Genomic DNA, 18,868 nt, shown 5'->3' on the forward strand with positions numbered 1-18,868 from the left:
TCTCTTCATCAAATGGTTTATGTGGATTAAGTAACATTGAATACAGTGTTATTTCCTTATGCATTTTTGTTGTTTTATTTCTCATTCTCCATTGCAACTGTGTCTTCCTGTTCCTCCTAGTACTTTTAATATGCAAAAGAATCTGGGCAGTAAGTCTGTTGATGTTATTTTTAAGAAATCACACATTTCACATTTCTATGTACTTGATCTTTTTGGAAATGGTTGTTCTAATTTGGTATTAGAAAATAGAAAAGTCATTTCCTAACCCTGCTGTTTAATACGCCTGTTCTTTAATTTGTGCTTTGATTGCTTTTATTTCTTACTTATTTGGCTTGGTTTTGGTTTTTATAGACCGGGATGAGGAAGAGATGAATAAACGAGATGACAAAAGAGACATGAATCGCTATGGCAAAGAGAGAGCTTCGAAAGATAAGGTGCTTCATCGTGAACAAACTGCGCCTCTATGAAATTGTTTGCCCCACAATGTTAGCCCGGACATTTACAGATTTGTATTTATTGGCTTCATTTAAAATTGTCTTTACTTAGTACAGTATCACTTTTTCTTGGTGGCTTACTTTTCCCACCTATTGAACATGTGCTTCAAATTGTAGGGGGAGACAGAGCAGTCAGGCGTTATTCGGTTGTCTGGCCATGCCCACCCCCTGGCTTAGTGGGCAGCTAGATAGAGCAGCTCTGGCCCTTGGAGCCAAGAAACACTAGCTGAGCTTTGCGGATCCCCCGAGCCTTGGACTCTTCTTGGTGTTCTTGAAGCACTGAGGTGGCATTTGAGCACTGAATGTCCCAAGCAGAGCCTCGAGGCCCCACCCCTGGTCCAAAGGAAAGGATTTCCTTGTTAACGTTCACTTGGTGACATTGCGAGGCAGAACAGCTGTCTGCTGCCACCTTCACTTGTCCTCCTCTTCTTCTTCTTAGGAAAAAGACAAGACACAGATGATTACGGTGAACAGGGATCTTTTGATGGCATTTGTTTATTTCGATCAAAGCCACTGTGGTTACCTGCTTGAGAAGGATATGGAAGAAATACTATATACTCTTGGGCTTCACCTTTCCCGGGCTCAGGTAATTTGTTTTAGAAATATTTAACAGTCAGTGTAGTGGACTGACCTTTGGAAATATTTCTAAAGGACCCTTGTAAACATTTTTGTACGTGTCTTATATCTTGGAGTGTTGGTTGAACAAAAACCCTGACCCTTCCAGCCAAATTAAAGGTTTAATTGTAGCAGTAAATCATGCAGAGTAATTCCTGTAGCAGATCTTGCAGATGTTCACGTTCCTTGCAGAGTCATGACAGGATTTCTTTTTTTGTCTTTTTTTTTTAACTAACAGGTTAAGAAGCTGCTTAATAAAGTAGTGCTCCGAGAATCTTGCTTTTACAGAAAATTAACAGATACCTCCAAAGATGAAGAGAGCCCTGAAGACTCTGAAGCACTGCAGGAAGACATGCTGGGTAATAGAAGTGCCGCATTTCCGAGGTTGGGTTGTCAGAGGGCGGCACAGCTGATAAAAATTGGACTGATTTTTTTTAAAAAGGGTTTTTTGCAGCGAAAGAATGAATAACTACTTAAAACTTTAAAATTTGTACATTTTAATTGTAATATAGGAAACAGATTGCTGCTGCCAACACCCACAGTAAAGCAGGAGTCAAAGGCTGTGGAAGAAAACGTTGGCCTGATAGTGTACAATGGCGCGATGGTAGATGTGGGGAGTCTCCTGCAAAAACTAGAGAAGAGTGAAAAAGTCAGAGCCGAAATAGAGCAGAAGCTCCAGTTACTGGAAGATAAAACAGGTGAGGAAAAGAGTCAGCCTGGCTTCCCCCTCCTGTCCCGTCCTGCACTTGGGTGTTTGTATAAATGCAGTGAAATGCAAAGTCATCATCCAAGGACATTGTGGCCGATTTCGTGCTCGTGCTCAGCACGTCTGACATCTGTGCCAGCTTCACATGGAGGTTTGTAGGGCTGTGCTTTCTAAACCTCTGATCTCTTAATGTCTGGGAGATGAAATTACTTGGGACAGTTCTTGACACTGTCCAAAGATAGAGGTTTGCCGTATTTAACCTTTCGTATTGCTGTACCAGGTTGAGAAATTGTGCCTGATTGGATTGTTGATTTAGAGCTAGAAGTAAACTTAGATGCATCCAGTCCGACCTAGTCATTACAGATGAGGAAACTGAGGCCAAGAGAGACGTTCAGTGACTTGCCAAAGGTCTTTACAGTAAAACTGGAAGAAAAGGAAGGCAGTGTGCATGTATTAAGCTATGGCCAGATGCAGGTCTGAGTGCTTGCACTCATTGTCTCATTTGATTCTCACCACAACCATGCGGAGTAGATCCTGTTATGGCCCCCACGCACAGTTGAAGAAACTGAGGCAGCCACTTTGAGGCAGCTTCGGGAGTGGTGATTGATCATTTGGAATGCCCTCTTTACAGGAGAGGACGAGAAGACTATTTTACATTTGGAAAATTCTAACAAAAGCCTAACTTGTGAACTCAGAGAAGTCAAGAGGGACCTTAGTCAGCTACAGGAAAACCTGAAGACTTCAGAAAACGCAAACTTGCAATTTGAGAACCAGCTGAATAAGACAATCAAGAATTTATCCACAGTCATGGACGAGATTCATACTGTTCTTAAGAAGGTGAGCATTTCTGTTACTTTGTCCTGTCTTTGGTTTATTGCCATCTTTGTACTTTGTTGCATTTCATCATCTCTTGGTTGGTGTGTATTGTTGTATCTAGGGGTGCTCTGCCTACTTCTCTGATAACTTTCATACCACTGCTTCCATACAGGGTCCGTCAGAAGTGGCCCCCCCAAATTGATTAATTAGGTGGCACATAGATGGGAAATACATCCTCAGCCCCTCCCTTTCTGCTCCACATTCCTCCCAGACACATCTTTATTCTTCTTGTTTTAATAAACCATTATATTGAGCATTTCTCATGTGCCTCAGTAGTGTCAGAAGACAAGAAACATGAAGGCCGTCCTTGTCCTCCCACAAGATAGTTATTATTTGATTAAGAAATGAGATTTACACACAAAGAACTATTAAAGATAATGTAATTAAGTGTTAAATATTATAGTGTGGATGACATGCTGAATATTTCTCATTATTGTGGCACATAAAAACTGCTTACAAAATTCTCAAGCTCATTTACCATTTTTCTCATAACCAAGCAATGAGTTCTACCCCTATAAACCATCTCTCACTCAGATCAGGAAGAAACAAACCATCCATAGGAAAAGAAAAACTTGGCTGCCAGTGAGAGTGGGTTGCTCTAAGTGGAATGGGCTGTCTAGGGGACTCCACATCATTCAGGTTCTTCTAGGGAAAGTGAGATGATTATTTCCCAGAAATGAGATTTCTGTTCAGTTTAAAGGTTAGACTTAGACTACTGAGGTCCCTTCCATTGCTGTTCCTACCTAGCTCAGCAGTTTCTCAAAATCCGAGGAGGGTAGGTGCAAATGAATAATGCTTGTAAAGCTTTTTCATTCACTTATGTAGCACCATAAATTTAGAAAAGTATGTAATAAATCCTGTTATATTCAAAGTTGTTATTGCCCCCGTCTGTGCTTTCTGTTCTGTGCATTTAAAAAAAAAAATTTCAGCGGTCCTCTTTTGGAATCACTGTTATTAACCCTTTGACCTAATCCCTCTTTCCCCCCCAACAAGAAAAAAAAAACTGAGGAAAAAAATGACAGCTTTGTAACAAATAAGCATAGTCAAGCAAAACTAATCCACCCCCAGCAACCCAAATTGTATGTTACTTTCTGTACCTGTTTTCCATCACCTTTCTGTCAAGACCTCTTGAGGCCCTCTGGAGGACGTAGTTGGTCATTGACACTGACCAGAGTTAAGTCCTTCAGAATTGTTTTTTCTCCTGCAGTCCTTGTGTAGATTTTTTCCTGTTTCTTCTCACTTAACGGTATCAATTCATACAACCTAATATTCTCTGAGATTCTCCTTTTCATCATTTCTTATGGCACAGGAGTATCCATTACATTAATTGTTCAGCCATTACCCAGATTGACTGGCGCCCTTTTAGATTCTAGTTCTTTTTTTTCCTTTTAATTCCCCACTTCGGGATTAGGAAGTTTGTTTTGATTGTAAGTATTCCCTCCTCCAGTATTGTCCATGCTCTTATTCTACCTCTTCCTTTGCTCATTTTTCTTTATTGAGTTTAATGCATTTCCACACCAGACTGTATTCAGCCCTTCTTTGTTCATTTTATATAAGAGTGAGCTTCATCCAGTGGCCCCTCTTTCCTCCTTGTCTGTATAATCTCGTGCCCCCCCAATAACTTCACTCAGTACCCTTTGATGATATTTAGGTTCTGAGGGGAGATTTGTGCTTCCCCCATCAGAGTATTAGCATCACTCAGCTCCTTCCAGTTGCTCAAACAAATTTACTTTTCTAGGTTTCTCTTGACTCTTGTATTTCAAAACTTTTACTCAGTTCTGTTCTTGTCATCTGAAATTTTTTATACTGATCAGTCTTTGTTCATCTTCGCCATTGATGTCCGAACTGGGGCTCTGCTCCTTAATGCACTTTTGGGTGGGATGGTTGACCTTGCGTCACTCTGGTTCCCGCATTGACCTGTACCTCCCTTGCTTAGACCCTCTTGTATTGTTGAGCTTCAGAAGGCTGCATCTTCAGTGCGAGGGGTCTCAGAGCCTCCCGCCTGGGCGCTGCTGTGCCTCGCTGGTGAACCTCCCCTCTCACTGCCCTGGAAACAGAGCCTTGCATCTTTCCAGACCGGTTTTGGCGGCTCTGAGAGGCTGCTGACTTTGCTGCTTGTGCTAGCTGTGGCTTCAGTGGCCATCCCCTTCCTGTTGACTGTGCAGTTCTGGTGTGGAAGAAGTCACTTGCTAGAGTTTCTTATTGGACTTCCTTATCATTAGTCAGTCTGGCTTGGTTGTCAGGTTTTAGTAGAGTATGTGTGCCATGGGAGTTAGGTAGCCTGTCTCCATACAAGTGCCATCTTGGCCTGACATCCTTTCCACCGTTAGTTTTACACTTAGATGGGCGCTTGGAAAAGATTCATGCCAGACTTTTCTAGTTGACTCTCAGGTTAGTGGAGCAATAGCCAACGTATTAGTAATAAGTCGTTTCCTATCTCTTTGAAAATAATTAGTTTCTGTTTTTGTGTTATTTGGTGTTCATCACATCCAGTGCCTCCTGATGTTTCATGTGTTGTTTTTTGTTTTGTTGGGGGGGCAGGGCAACAGGTTGCCCAAAATAAATACTGAGTAAAAATAGAAAGCTCTCCAGCATGGTCGCATGTGTTTTAAAAAGCGAATGAGTGGGGCAGCTAGGTGGGGCAGCGGATAGAGCACCGGCTGGAGTCCAGAGGACCTGAGTTCAAATGCGGCCTCAGACACTTGACACTTACTAGCTGTGTGGCCTTGGGCAAGTCACTTAACTCCATTGCCTAGCCAAAAAAAAAAAAGTGAATGAGTGCCCGTGTCCAGGTGTATCAGCTTTTCCTTTATGATTCACATTTTTAAAAAAAATTTTGTTCGTGGAAAACTTCAGTGAAACGAAAGCATCTTTCTTTGTTCATTATTTTGTAGGATAATATGAAGAATGAAGACAGAGATCAAAAATCCAAAGAGAATGGTGCAAATGTATGATAAAATTTGTTTTTGAGAAGAATAGTGTTACATAATGTAATATATAAATCTTGATACCAGAATGTTTGAAAGTGATGCATGTTTGATTTTAGTAGTATAAATATCTGTTAGTTCGAAAGATGTATAAAGTTTTATGGATGTGAGTCTCTGCTTTTGAAAATTGCTTGTAATTCATAGCATTCAATTTACTAGACACTCTTTGAGTGAAATAATTTTGCAAAATGTTTTAGGATGAACTTTGTTATAGTTTTAACCCTAATAAAGTTCATCAATTTAATGGACAGTAGCAAGTATTTAATTACCAAATGTCTTTCATAAAAAATGTCTAGCAAAATCCGAAATTTCTTTATTTATAGAATTATCATTTTTAGGTTTTTATTTTGAATTCAGTCCATCTTTTAAAAATCCAGTGTAAATCATAAAATAGCATGCTGCATAATTTTGCAAGTTTTTTGGGGAACCCAACATTTTTACTCGCCACACAAAGCTTCTTCCTCCTTCTAATCATATCCCTTCTCTCAAACTGCTTATTAAAATTCAAGCCCCAATTTCCGAAATACTCGGAAAGCAATAGTAAGCCACCATTATTCTTTGGGTAACTTGGTATGGTTTACAATGAAAGCGAAGTTGAGCCTTATTTGAATGTGTTCATTGTGCTCCATTAAGAGTTTTGCTTTCCTCAAGAGCATTTATAATGTAAAAACACAGTGAAATGTATAGTTCAATTCAAGGCCAGTAGATGTCAGCATAATGCCTTACATGGAAAAAATATTGTAATTTAAATTAAACTCCTTTAATTAGTATTGATTTTTTTTAATAGTTTTTCTCTAGTTCCTTCAGAGTGTTACTGGATATCTAGGAGTTGATAAGCTCTTAACTGTAAAAAGTAGCTCAAATCTGTTACAAAGCCATGAGATGATTTACCATCTTAAACAAAAAAAGCCTGTTTTAAGTTTCGTAATACTTAGTGACACATATTTCCAGAGAAAAAAATTTTTAATGAGGTCTTTGGAGTTTTTTTTTTGTTAGAACAACGAGTTTTTAGTCTTGATGTCCCAGGTAATCAGCTACGAGAACACAAGTGCTCCAAAGTGGATTCCCGCAGCTGCTCTTACTCTCTGAGAGACGGATTCAGATGCCCCAAACGGTTGTTCCAGTACCTTTTTGTCTGAAGTCGCTGAATGTCGTGTTTGTTTGGGATTCTCTGAAAGACCAGCTCATGTACAGAAATGTTTTTTTCTCTCTGAGCAGAGATTAAATGACATAGAACGTAGGTGAAAAATGTTCTTCTTTATTTTTTAATTAAAATAATTTTTTAAAAGACCAGCTTTTGACTCAAGAAGTTAATGCTGTAGTTCTTGAACATTGAGTTCCTGTTTCTACCTCTCTCGTATCCTCTGTGCGAACATCAAACTTCATATTTATGAAGATGTATTCCTCTCAGAACCAATGAGAAAGGCCATCAGATTGTTACTCAGAAGCTTTTTGTTTGTTCTTTTTAATAAATTTTCTTAGATACAGAAGGGGGTGGACTAAACACATGCCAAGCCCAGGCACAGAAAGTCTAAGGCAGGCATGAAGAAAAAAAAAAAGAATTGCAACATTATAGTAGAGGCTTAAACAACCTTTTGTACATTTCTTTAATTTTCGTGGCACTTTATGAAGATAGCTAGTTCACAAAGGCACTGAAGTCATTAGTGAAAATGGTAGTAAACTGGGATCATCCATCATTAACTAGGCCTGAAGGTGTCCTCACTCAGTTCTAGTCACTATGGCACAGGCAGTGTCGCTTAGTGGTTAGAGAACTGGCCTCACAGTCAGAAAGGCCTAGGCCACATTCTGTCTCTGACGGATGCCCAGCCAAGAGTCTGAGGCCCTGCACTGATAGAAGTAGTTCCCCACCAGGCCCTCCGTACATTGTTGAAGTCACAGGTCTGGTCAGTCTCTGTCCGCTTCTGTCAAGATGCTAGGATTACCTTAATTTTGATCCAGTCTGTACTCTTAACAGTGACAAGTCTATGAGGGATTCCTCCCCCACCAAGATAAAAATTTTATAACTTAGGAATTGCATATCTAATGCTAAAACTTACCTTCAGCCTCTGAAAGAAGACGGAATCAAACATGAGAATTCAGAAAACTACTAGCTTTTAAAAAAAGGATGTTTTGGTTTAATGCTGAAGATAGCTTTGAATTGATTGGGTGTACACCGTTTACATAGAGCTTAGTTCAAAAGAAGGTTGCTTCTGAATATTTAGAGGGTCTCTTTTAGCTGGGAGACACCCTTTGAACCCTTTTAAGGTCCATCTGTTTAGAAGAGAAGTGCAGGAAAAATCTGCAATCTATTACCTCTCTTGGCCGCTGGTAGGTAGCGATGAACAAGGCACCCATTGTTTTAGATTAAGAGCCTGGCAGCCACAGTCATAAAACATCGTCACTGAGGTGATTCCCCTCACTGCCACTCCTTCACTACTACTTAATCTTCAGTGCTAACCAACACATAGGAAAGGACTCCCCCAGCCCCACCTTTTTTTTAAACCCGTGAAAATGATGAGGCAACGATATCTATTTTAATTGAGTATGGGGGGCAGCAAGACATGGTGCCTACCAGAAATCATTTAGTTTGGAGATTTATGGAACAGGAAGACTAGCGGGGCAGACCAGCTGCCAGTAGGACGAGGGTCTCTGAAAGGGGTGCCCTGCAGGCTAGTATTGTGTGCGATCAGACACCTGCATTTTAAGAATAAAGTGGTAGGTGGAGAACACAACCTGTCATGTGTTCAGGGTGGTATGAGCTATTCCTGCAGAGATGGGAGAACTGAAACTGTCCTGGAAATGATTTTCCTCCACCACCTAGTGTTTATGTAAAACTTAACATTTGTCAAAGTGCTTTTGGAACTTAGCCTAGTGACTGTCTAGCATGAGCTAGGGATTGGCATGTTCACGTACAGGTCTAGTCTCAGGATAAAAGGAATCCATTTTAAAAACATTAAGGACAAAGGAAACCTCATTAAGGTTCATACTGATGAATCTTTTAAGACTGTACCATAGTCATGAGAACCTACCCACCAGAACTGAGGGGTGACATCCATGTCCAGGATGTATCCGCATGAAAGTCCTAGGTAAAAGCAGGCAAAACTGCCATTTGTCATAAGATAAAGGATCTCCCTAAGTACCATACTAGAATTGTCAGCAAACCTCTAGCAGGCATGTGATTACCCTTTGGGAAATAGATAATTACTGGCTGACAGGTTAAATCTACTTTGGTCCGCAGGAGGTCTGACTCCAGCTAATAACTGACCCCAAGAAGACTTGGCCAGATCCAGGGCTGCTTAAGGAAGGGTTTGGGGGTCAATTAGAGCTAAGCTCTCTAGGGTCTGAAGTCCCTTCCTTAGCCATTTACTAGCTGGAGTTTTATAAAAGAAAAAACAAATGATGAGGTTGACCTGGGAGCTTGGATGTCATAGCTATAGTATGTGGGAGGTAGGATGCTTCACTTCCCTGCTTTCATTTCCTGCTTGTTACTGATCTGCCCTTGGTATTTTCAGGATAGGGCTTGGGCCCGTGATTTCATTGTCACAGGGAAACTCCCTGGGGTAGAAGCTCCCTGTAGCCGGGCAGCTCAGTACCTTATTCACAACTGAAAGAAAGCCTTGGTTATCTCGAGCACTGAGAACTTGGGGTCACTTGCCCAGGGACACACAGCTATTGGGTATCCCAACACTTGGTACTTCAAGTCACTTGAAATGCCTTACAAAAGGAAGCCTCAGTCTTGTATCTGAAGGAAGACATAAATTTAAACATCCTTGTTTCCTTCTGAGATAGTTTTTATCTGTGGGTATCCATGAATGCAGGAGCAAATATGTTAAGCCAAAAGCCAAGCTGATTTATACCACGGAATCAGTCCTTCCAAAGGGCCTCATTGCCAACTCACTAATGAGGAGATCTGCACCTGATCATTATGCCAAGCTGAGGCGATTTCAGGCTGGGCAGGTCTGCCCACTTTGTGTTTATATGTGGGTAAAGCCGGAGGAAGAAGAATTATCCACAGTTGGGTCTCTGTCAGTTTGCACCTGTGGACAATCTGGTTTTCTCTCTGGGGTAAGTGTTTTATAGAACTGAGCAAAGCTATTCCCTCTGAGAAAATGAAAGAGTAATATGGTCTTAGAAGTGACTTTTTTACTTCTCTAGGTAGACTATGGCATGGAAGATTCTCTTGGGCTACTCATATCTAATAGTGATGTATTTATGTAACAAATTGTGAAGTAGTTTTAGAGCCAGTTTAGAAAAAAGCGTCTGGGAAATCCCCTCTTCACCCCGTCTTCCACCATTCAGTAACTGAGAAGGGTTTCTTTTGCATACTTGGGTCGTTCTTTGTCCAAACCCACAGCCATGTAGGTGTGACTGAGAGAGCCTGGAAGGGCAGCATTCGATGTTCCCAGTGACCGTACTGACACCTAAGGGCGGGGGATAGAGATGGGAAACTCCCAGAGCCTTGGTGCACCTGCTGGCTCACCAGCACCCTATCTTGGCTCCCAATTCAAACCTGACCTTCCCAGCTTTTTTTTTTAATAGATTTTTATTCATACTTTTGTTTTTATAGCAAAACAGATCAGTACATTATATGCCATGTTCCCTACCCATGGACCTCCCTACCACACACACCTCCACAGAGAGGTGGGGATATGTCCCTAGTTTAAAGCTTTGCTCTCGGACCTGGACTCCTGTCCCATCTCAGTCCTTTGGATTTCAGCCCCCCAAAGAGGTCCCATGTTCCCACCTTAGTCCCAGCCTTAGATGTTAGCGTTAGCTGTATCCTGGTTCATTTCTTACCCTCTTCCCAGTGGGGGCTGACCACTCCACTCCACTCCTCACTAGGCCCTGGCATTGAATCCAGTATGCTAAACTTTTTGTCAGACACCTTGGAAACTTCCCCAAATTAGCAGGAAAGTAAAGTAAGTTAGAGAAAGCTACCTCTGGTGGGCGCCATACGGTGTGCTCTATGGATGCTACTTCATAAAATAGCAAATAACACATTTCTATTACTCAAGTTTAATTAGCACATGCCACAGACACTTTCAAGAATTTCTCTGCCTTTCACAGAATCATTAGCTATAGAGCTGGAGCCGAGCTCTGAGATCATGTAGTCTGACTCTCTTATTTTATAATTAAATAAATCAACATTTCAAGATGAAATGACTTGCTATCATGCAGAGAGTAAGTAGCCAGCTTGGAATTAAAACTCAGCTCATTTGAGTCAACTCCAAAATGCACTGCTACTAATGCCGTGCTGTGTCCTCTGTTTTCAAAGCCGAGCTAAGCTTGAATCAATAGCAAAGCGCATTCCTTAATTTTTCTGGGCCTCAGTTTTCTCACCTGTAAAACGGGGGGGGGGATTGAAAGACTAACCCAGACATTATTGCCATGATGTCTCTGGCCACCACCCCTCCACCTCTTACTTTGGGATAGAGATTTGAGATTGATGTCACTCTCATTCCTGGCAAGGACATCGAGGTGATGCAGTGGATACAGCGTCGGCTCTAGCATCAGGAAGTTGCTGCCCAGTCATTTTCAGTTGTGTCTGATTCTTTGTGACCTCATTTGGAGTTTTCTGGGCAGATACTGAGGTGGTTTGGCATTTCCTTCTCCAGCTCACTTTACAGATGGGGAAACTGAGGCAAACAAGGTGAAGTGACTTGGCCAGGGTCACACATTTAATAAGTGTCTGAAGCTAGATTTGAACTCAGGAAGATGAGTCTTCCTGACTCCAGGCCTGGTGCTCTATCCACTGTCCCCCCTAGCACCTTAGTCTGTTCAGTGGCCTGTAAAACGGTGCTAGCACCTACTTCACAGAGTTCTCCTGTGGATCAAATGGGACAAAAGCACTTTGCAAACCTTAGGGTGCTCCAGAAATTCCAGTGATGATAATTATGATGTTGTAGAAAACTCTGGATTTGGAATCACATGGACTGGATTTGAATCCCAGCTCTGAGGCTTATTACCTATGTGATATTGGGCAAGTCACTTCCCGTTCTGGATCTCAGTTTCCTTTTTGGTTAAAGGAAGTGGTTAAATTAAATACTCTCTAAATTTTCTTCTGTCTCCCAATCCCAGGAACCTGTGCTAAGAGGGTACCCATTGCCTAATAGTGACAAAAGTCTTCTGAAGAGTCCCTTGCCTGACGTCTCTCCCTATACCATGTCAAATTCTTGTGCTCCTTGATTCTAAGTGCATATTTTAAAACATCCAGCCAGCCATTTAAACTTTTAAAATATTCCTTAAGTCTAGGTCTGGCTATCTCCATTACCTATAAATATTTAGCCCTAGGCATCACTATACAATATCTTGAGAGCAGATGGCTTTCCATTTCACCAGGCCCAGAACCCATGTGGCCTGGGCCAAGCATCAAAGGCCGCCATATAATCGCTTTAATTTTTTCACTTTATTGGACTACTGCAGTTTCATTATTGTTGGCACATGGTTAATAAGGTCTTTTGCCATCTGAGGTATGTTGAGGGCCCTCAGATTCAGGGGATATGTTTATCTTTAAAATAAAAAAAAAATTCTGCCGCTGGCTCTGTAAAGTATCATTTATTGCTATTTTCATGGCAGCCACTGCCCTAACAGCTCCTCTGAGGGGCAAATTTGGCCTTTGGTCACCGAGGCGGTTCCATCTAAATTACCCAAATGACCGTAGGGTCACTTGAAAAGAACATATGAAGCATCTATTGATATTTTTTTCAGGAACCCAGCTCTTTAAATGTGATCTACAGGAAGCCATTAAATGAAGTTTGTTATAAAATAAGTCTATAGCTGAAGTAGTCTTTAAATGACTTCTGACATCTGAGCAGAAAAAACACAGAGTTTGTGCACCACATTTCATGAACTCTAAATTTCAGATTCAAGACAACTGAGGCACCTAAAAAGTCACTTAGGACCAGCTGCCAGTGACAGTTCATTTCAGGGGAGTTGGGTAATGGTTCAAATTTAATAAGCACGTGGGTTCAAGTGATCGACTTGCATAATCCAAGGATGGGGGAGAGTTGGTTAGATAACGTCCCACTGGGTGTTTTAGTGGATCGTGAGAGCAACAGGAGTCAGTCATGAGGCTGCCCTGGCTGCCAAAAAAGCTGAGCGCTGCCGGAGACCGCGTTGAGAGCTGTTGTATCGAGGAGGGAGTCGTTCTGGACCCTGCTCTGTTCTGGCCACATTTGGACTATTGTGGATGCTGCGTTTTGGAAAAACTCATGTAAGCTTGGAACAAGAGCAATTAGAGCAGGAGGAGGATTCAAAACCATAGCTTACAAGGATCCAGAAACGTCTAGCCTACAAAAGGGAAGATTTATACATTCCACCCTGGCGGACTCTGATGACTGCTTTCAAGCGTCTGAAGAAGGCAGACAGTCCGTTAGTCAATAAAGACTTATTACATGCCAAATGCCTCACTAAGCACTGGACGGTCATAATGAGAGGAACTGGAGCCACGACCACGACGAGGAGAGCCCGGTGCCCGGGGAAATTCAGCTAGCGGACTGGGAGAGTGGTGGTGCAAGTGGACACTGAGAGAGTCTGACCGTAGTCGTGACCCATTTGGGAGAGGGAGTGCCCATGCCCTCCACCTCTGGTCCCTTGGCCTCCCCCAGGGCTGTCTTCTGCACCACCTGCCCTAGATCATGAGGGGTAGGGATGGTGGTCTCTGGACCGCTATCAAGAGATTGTACCTCCCTCCATTTTAGCACTCCCTGCTCATCCCATACAACTCTGTCCAGACAGCAGGACCAGAAGTAATGAGGACACTGGGAAGGCAGACTTCTAATGACCACCCCCACATGGAGCAGGCTTCGTCCGGCACTGCTGAATCCTCCCCATCACCGTAGGTCCTTGTGAGAAGCTGGAGAGCTGTGCTCAGGCATGTGGTGGAGCAGACTCTGTTATGGGTCACAGGGAGACCTCTGAGCTGCCTTCCAAGTCCGGAGATTCTACACCACCTGCTGCTCTCCAGAGGAGAGGAGATGTGTTTAAAGAGGGAAAGTGGCTGTCCCCAATGCTTCTGGACTAAGGGCTCATTCCTGTTCCCTCCTAAGCTGCGTCTGACTTGGTCCCTTCGCCTTCCTGAGCATCAGATTTCCAGCCTCCAGGCCGGGGTACAGGCTGTTTCTCTTGCTGGAATGTTGTCCCCCCTCCCCTCTGCCTCCTCCCAGGATGCTTGGTTTCTTTAAGGGCTCTGCTCAGTTGCCAATTCAATTTAGTTCAATATACACTCACTAAACCTGAGGGGATGCCAGGCCCTGTGGTAGGCATTGGAGATATGAAGACAAACTACCTGTTGTAAAAGAAGGCATCTTGGTGGTACTATAGTGCATAGAGCTCTGGGCCTGGAGTCAAGAAGACCTGAGTTCAAATTCGACCTCAGACACATTAGCTTTGTGACCCTGAGCAAGTCATTTCACCCTGTTTGCCTCAGTTTCCTCATCTGTAAAATGAGCTGGAGAAGGAAATGGCAAACCACCCCAGTATCTCTGCCAAGAAACAGACACAGCTGGACAACACTTTCAAAGAGCTTGCAATCTAATGGGAAGAAACAACTTCTGCGTGAATAAGTACATGTTCTGGGCATGGAAGATGGCAGATGGACAGATCTACAGATAAATCATTTGTCAAGTGCTTATTATTTCCCAAGCATGTGGAGACTCCCCAGGGGAATGGGCAGATGAGAACAATCAATCCCAGTGGCCATGAAGCAGGCGCCAGGGAGCGCGTAGAGCGTGGTCAGACATCAAAGATACCGAGGTCGTCCACTGCATCCGGGGCCATCACCAGTCATCTTGACTTTTGTCCTGCCACTGGACCGTGAGGATTCTGGAAGAGATAGCGAGGCTGACGACTTTGTCCAACGTTGTCTCACTGATGTCCAATTCATGAGCAAGTCAGGACATCACCCTGTGATGTCTTTGGTCCTCTTCAAAACAACGGCAGCAATGATTATGGCTAGATGCTGTGCTAAGCTGGGGATACGGCTACAAGCAAGAACGAGTCCCCACTCTCAACGGTCTTGCATTCAAATTAAGAAAAACTACAGATAAAGAGGAGGTGTGCATAGGTCGAAGGGATGTGGTGTTATTGCCTAATTCTGGGCAAGATAAGGCAAATCTCCCCTTAGATTTGGGAGTAACCTGGTGGCATTAGACGTTGGGGGGGGGGGTGGCCAGAGTGTAAGCAGCATGATGAAGACGTGGCTTGGGTAAAGGCACAAAGATGCACACTAGAATGTCATGATGGAGCACAAGGAGGCCAGTTAAAAATGTGGAGAAAGTAAAAGGGTGCAGTGTGAAATCAGTCTGGAAAGGGAGGTTGGAAACAGATTATGAGAAGCCTTAAAAATCCAACACAGGAGTTTATACGTTTTATCCCAAAAGCAATACAGAGCCATTGCAGCTTCATGGGCAGGAAAGCGATACGCACGGTCAGAGATGTGCTTTGTCAAGAGTTGTGTGTGTGCAAGATGCATTGGAGTTAGGAGAGAGTGGAGGCAGGGCGCTCAGTTAGGAATCTATTGCAGCAGTCTACAGGAGAGATGATGAGGGCTGGGTGATGGAGAGAAGATGGGTTCAAGAAGTGTTCTGGAGTTAGAGTCAACAAGACCTGGAGACTGGCTGGGTTGGTGAGGTGAAGAATAGCAAAGAGTGGAAAATCACTTCCAGGTTGCTATAATGGGTGACTGGAAGGATGTCAGGATGAAGAGTAAATTCAGGGGGAAAGATCACGAGTACTGTTTTACCTATACTGAATTTGAAATAGAGATTGGCATCTCACACCACTACCTGCTGCGAGGCACACAGTAGGCGTTTAATAAATACTCGTCAAATCGTTCAACCACTTCTTAAATGCCTACTATGCCAGGCATTGTGCTCAACACTGTACAAAGAATAAGACGATCCCTACTCAGAAGGAGCTTACAACATAAGGCGGGAGTAGGGGCAGAGTGTGAGGAAGAGAGAGAGAATAAGGACATAGATAAATATATACAGTCTAAATATAAAGTGAATAAATACAAACCTACAGAACCACAATTAAATGTAAGGCAATAGAGTGAACTGAATTATTTCTCTACTACCTCCTAGCTTGGTCCGCCATCTTGGTCTCATCCACGTTCTATTTCCAGAGCTTGCTAGGCTCTTCACCTCCCTTCAGGCAAGGAAAAAGCAAGATCCTGTGTGTCACATGGACAATTAATACTTAATGTCTTGTGAATCATTCCTCTTGTGCAAATGGACCTTTTCAAACAGGGCTTTGGCCTCACAAAGGCCACTGTCTGTTCCTGGCTCCAAAGCATAAATATTTAATGGAAGGAAAACCACCTTTGAAGCTTTTCTTCCAAAAAGGCAAGTGTACAGGACACTGTAGCCAAGGGCTGTGCTTAAAATAATTCCGAGCCCATCTGGTTCGTATCATAGGATTTTATCAGCTTTTTGCATTGAGGGATACCCTGGGCTGAGGCTATGGGAAAGGTATTTCCAAGAGGTGAATATTAAAGTGCCAGTAGCTGCTGTCCAATCCAAACAGAGGCCCCTTCTTTGCCCAACCATCCTCAGAAGATTTGGATGCTTAGAAAATAGGAATCTACTTTGGTATCCCAAAACTACAACTTCAGATTCCACCATTGCTTTGTTCCTATCTGAAGATTTGAAGGTGTGGACCACTTGGTTGGTTTGTTATGGTTGTCAATTACTCCAAGAGTAAGGGTTCCATTTTAAGAGACGACGGAGAAAATGGACCCTGAAAGGAGCGCTCTTCCCATTCCTTCCACAGTCTGAGCTCCTTCGTCGGCCATGATGGTTTTTCATCCTCGTGTGCCCTGCTGGCCAAGAAGAGCAATCTCCCGCCCTTAACACTAGAATGAGATGGAACGCTCTTTGACCCAAGACTTTTCTTTGTCTTCCCAACAACATACAATCTCCTTGAGAGTAGGGACTATGCTGTTTTCTCTTTTAATCCTCAGTGCCTGACAGTACACCTACAGTAGACTCTCAATATATGTTTATTGAGTTAAATTACATTGACTTCTTAAGGAATATAGATCATTCTCTCTTGTTACTCCAGAATCCTTATTATACAACCAAGAAATAGAGACTGTAGGGAAGATTGTCACTATCAACCAATGAACAAACCATCACTCAGGCAACAAATGTGTATGAAGTCCCAAGTAAAATTCTGTCTTCTACGGGAAGCCTTTCCCAACCCCTCTTAATTCTAGTGCCTTCTCTCTCTTCATTATTTCCTATTTATCCTGTATGTGGCTTACTTGTATATATTTGTTTACTTGTTGGCTCCACCATTAGAATGAAAGCTCCTTGAAGGCAGGGACTGTCTTTTGCCTCTTTTTGTATCCCCAGCTCTCAGCACACAGCCTGGTACTTAGTAGGTACTTAATAAGTGTTTATTGACTTATTGACCATTAAACACCTGCTATGTGCCAGGACACTGTGCTAGGCACAGAGAATACAAGTACAGAGAAAAAAGAATCACTGCTCCCAAGCAACTTACTGACGGGGAAGGTAACATACACATGTAAAAAAATATATGCAGCATAAATAAAAAAGAATGAATACAAAGTAGTTAAATACAAGGTAGTCTGGGTAGGACACTAGCAGTTAAGGGGACTGGGAATGGTTTCCTGAAGATGACGTTTGAGCTGCATCTTGAGGGAAGAGAGTGACTCTGAGACTGAGGGAAGAATGGAGTGCATTCCAGGCCTGGGAGACAGCCAGCAGAAAGGCAGGGAGATGGGAAGCACTGTCAGGTGTGAAGAACAGAGATAAGACCAGTTTGGCCGGATTGTAGAGTGTGGGAAAGGAAGCTGTGTTCAATGAGGAAGCTAGGCTGTAATAGGACATCCATAGTTGGGGGTGGGGTGGGAGAGAGAGAGAGAGAGAGACAGAGAGAAGAGAGAGAGAGAGAGAGAGAGAGAGAGAGAGAGAGAGAGAGAGACAGAGAGAGACAGAGAGACAGAGAGAGAGACAGAGAGAGAGAGAGACAGAGAGAGACAGAGAGAGAGAGAGAGACAGAGAGAGAGAGAGACAGAGAGAGAGAGAGAGAGAGAGAGAGAGAGAGAGAGAGAGAGAGAGAGAGAGAGAGAGAGAAGAAAAAGAGAGAAAGAAAGAAAAGAAAGAAAGGGCTAAAATGGAATGGTTCATTGGAGTCAACTTTTTTGTTTTTAGAGTTTTCACAGCTAGAGAGAACACTGGTGATCTTGTTCAACTTCCATTACTTTCTTAGCTTTGATAGAGATTTTTTTAAAGGAATTATAGTAGACCCTCTATTTCTGATTTAGTTTCAGTGTTAACTCTCCTAGAAGCAACAGAGCCATATAGCCTTCTATTGGTCAGTCCAGTAATTCCCTGCCAGACACCAAGAGGTCCAATGTAGTATTTACAGGTGGAAGACAGATGACGTCTGTCGAACCCCTGTTCCACCCGAGACTTTTAGCTTCTTCTCGCCCAGGGAGAAGGACGCCATTCATCAAGTCTTTGCACGTTGAGATTGGAACTCCTCACCATGTTTTCTTTCAGCATGGACACACATGTGACCAGGGCTGAGCTTTGTTTTCAGAAGCTGCCCCTGGAGGGTGATTTACATTCGAGGTGTCAGGCTGTTGACTGAAAGTGGAAAGAAACAGAGTTTCTTGGAAGAGGGAGATTTTTAATCGAAAGGTGGTGAATTTCCTATGAGTCAACCCTTTGTTCTCATCCACCCTGCCCTCTCCAGCTGTGTTACAGTGGTAAGAACACTTCTGACCAAGACCCAGCATTGAGTCCCAGCTCTGCCATTAATGAAATGTGTGGCTTTGAGCAAAATGCTACATCTCTATGATTCTCAGTTTTCTCATCTGTAAAGTGGGTACAGTAATACTTTCACAGGGTGTTATAAAGTGCTTTTCTAAACCTTTAAGCAGGAGACTCATCAATCTATAAGCAGTTATTAAGCACCTACTGTGTGCCAGGTAAAAGAGGTAAAAGACAGTCCCTGACCTCAAAGAGCTTACACTCTAACGAGGGAGACATCATGCAAACAAATATATGCAAAGCAAACTATATACAAGATAAGTGGGAAAGGCACTAGGAGTGAGAGGGGTTCCTGTAAAAAATGGGATTTTAGTTGGGACTTAAAGGAAGCCAGGGAGGTCGTTAGGCAGAGCAGAGGAGGGAGAGCGTTCCAGGATGGTCGGA

The 18,868-nt window shown here is 42.9% G+C and overlaps 1 protein-coding gene across 1 annotated transcript in view; it reads left to right on the plus strand.

Moving 5' to 3' along the window:
• Positions 1-6,971, plus strand: part of CCAR1 (cell division cycle and apoptosis regulator 1) — a 52,524-nt gene extending 45,553 nt beyond the window's left edge. The window contains exons 20-25 of the mRNA XM_020975151.2: positions 352-434; positions 934-1,080; positions 1,348-1,468; positions 1,622-1,807; positions 2,447-2,652; positions 5,586-6,971. Of these exons, the coding sequence (XP_020830810.1) occupies positions 352-434; positions 934-1,080; positions 1,348-1,468; positions 1,622-1,807; positions 2,447-2,652; positions 5,586-5,645 (803 nt within the window). The 3' untranslated portion in view covers positions 5,646-6,971. The remainder of the gene's footprint in view (positions 1-351; positions 435-933; positions 1,081-1,347; positions 1,469-1,621; positions 1,808-2,446; positions 2,653-5,585) is intronic.
• The last annotated feature ends 11,897 nt before the right edge of the window (positions 6,972-18,868 follow it).

The sequence above is a fragment of the Phascolarctos cinereus genome, unplaced genomic scaffold (genome assembly GCF_003287225.1).
Source record: "Phascolarctos cinereus isolate Bilbo 61053 unplaced genomic scaffold, phaCin_HiC Scaffold_3;HRSCAF=262, whole genome shotgun sequence".
Taxonomy (NCBI): Eukaryota; Metazoa; Chordata; class Mammalia; order Diprotodontia; family Phascolarctidae; genus Phascolarctos; species Phascolarctos cinereus.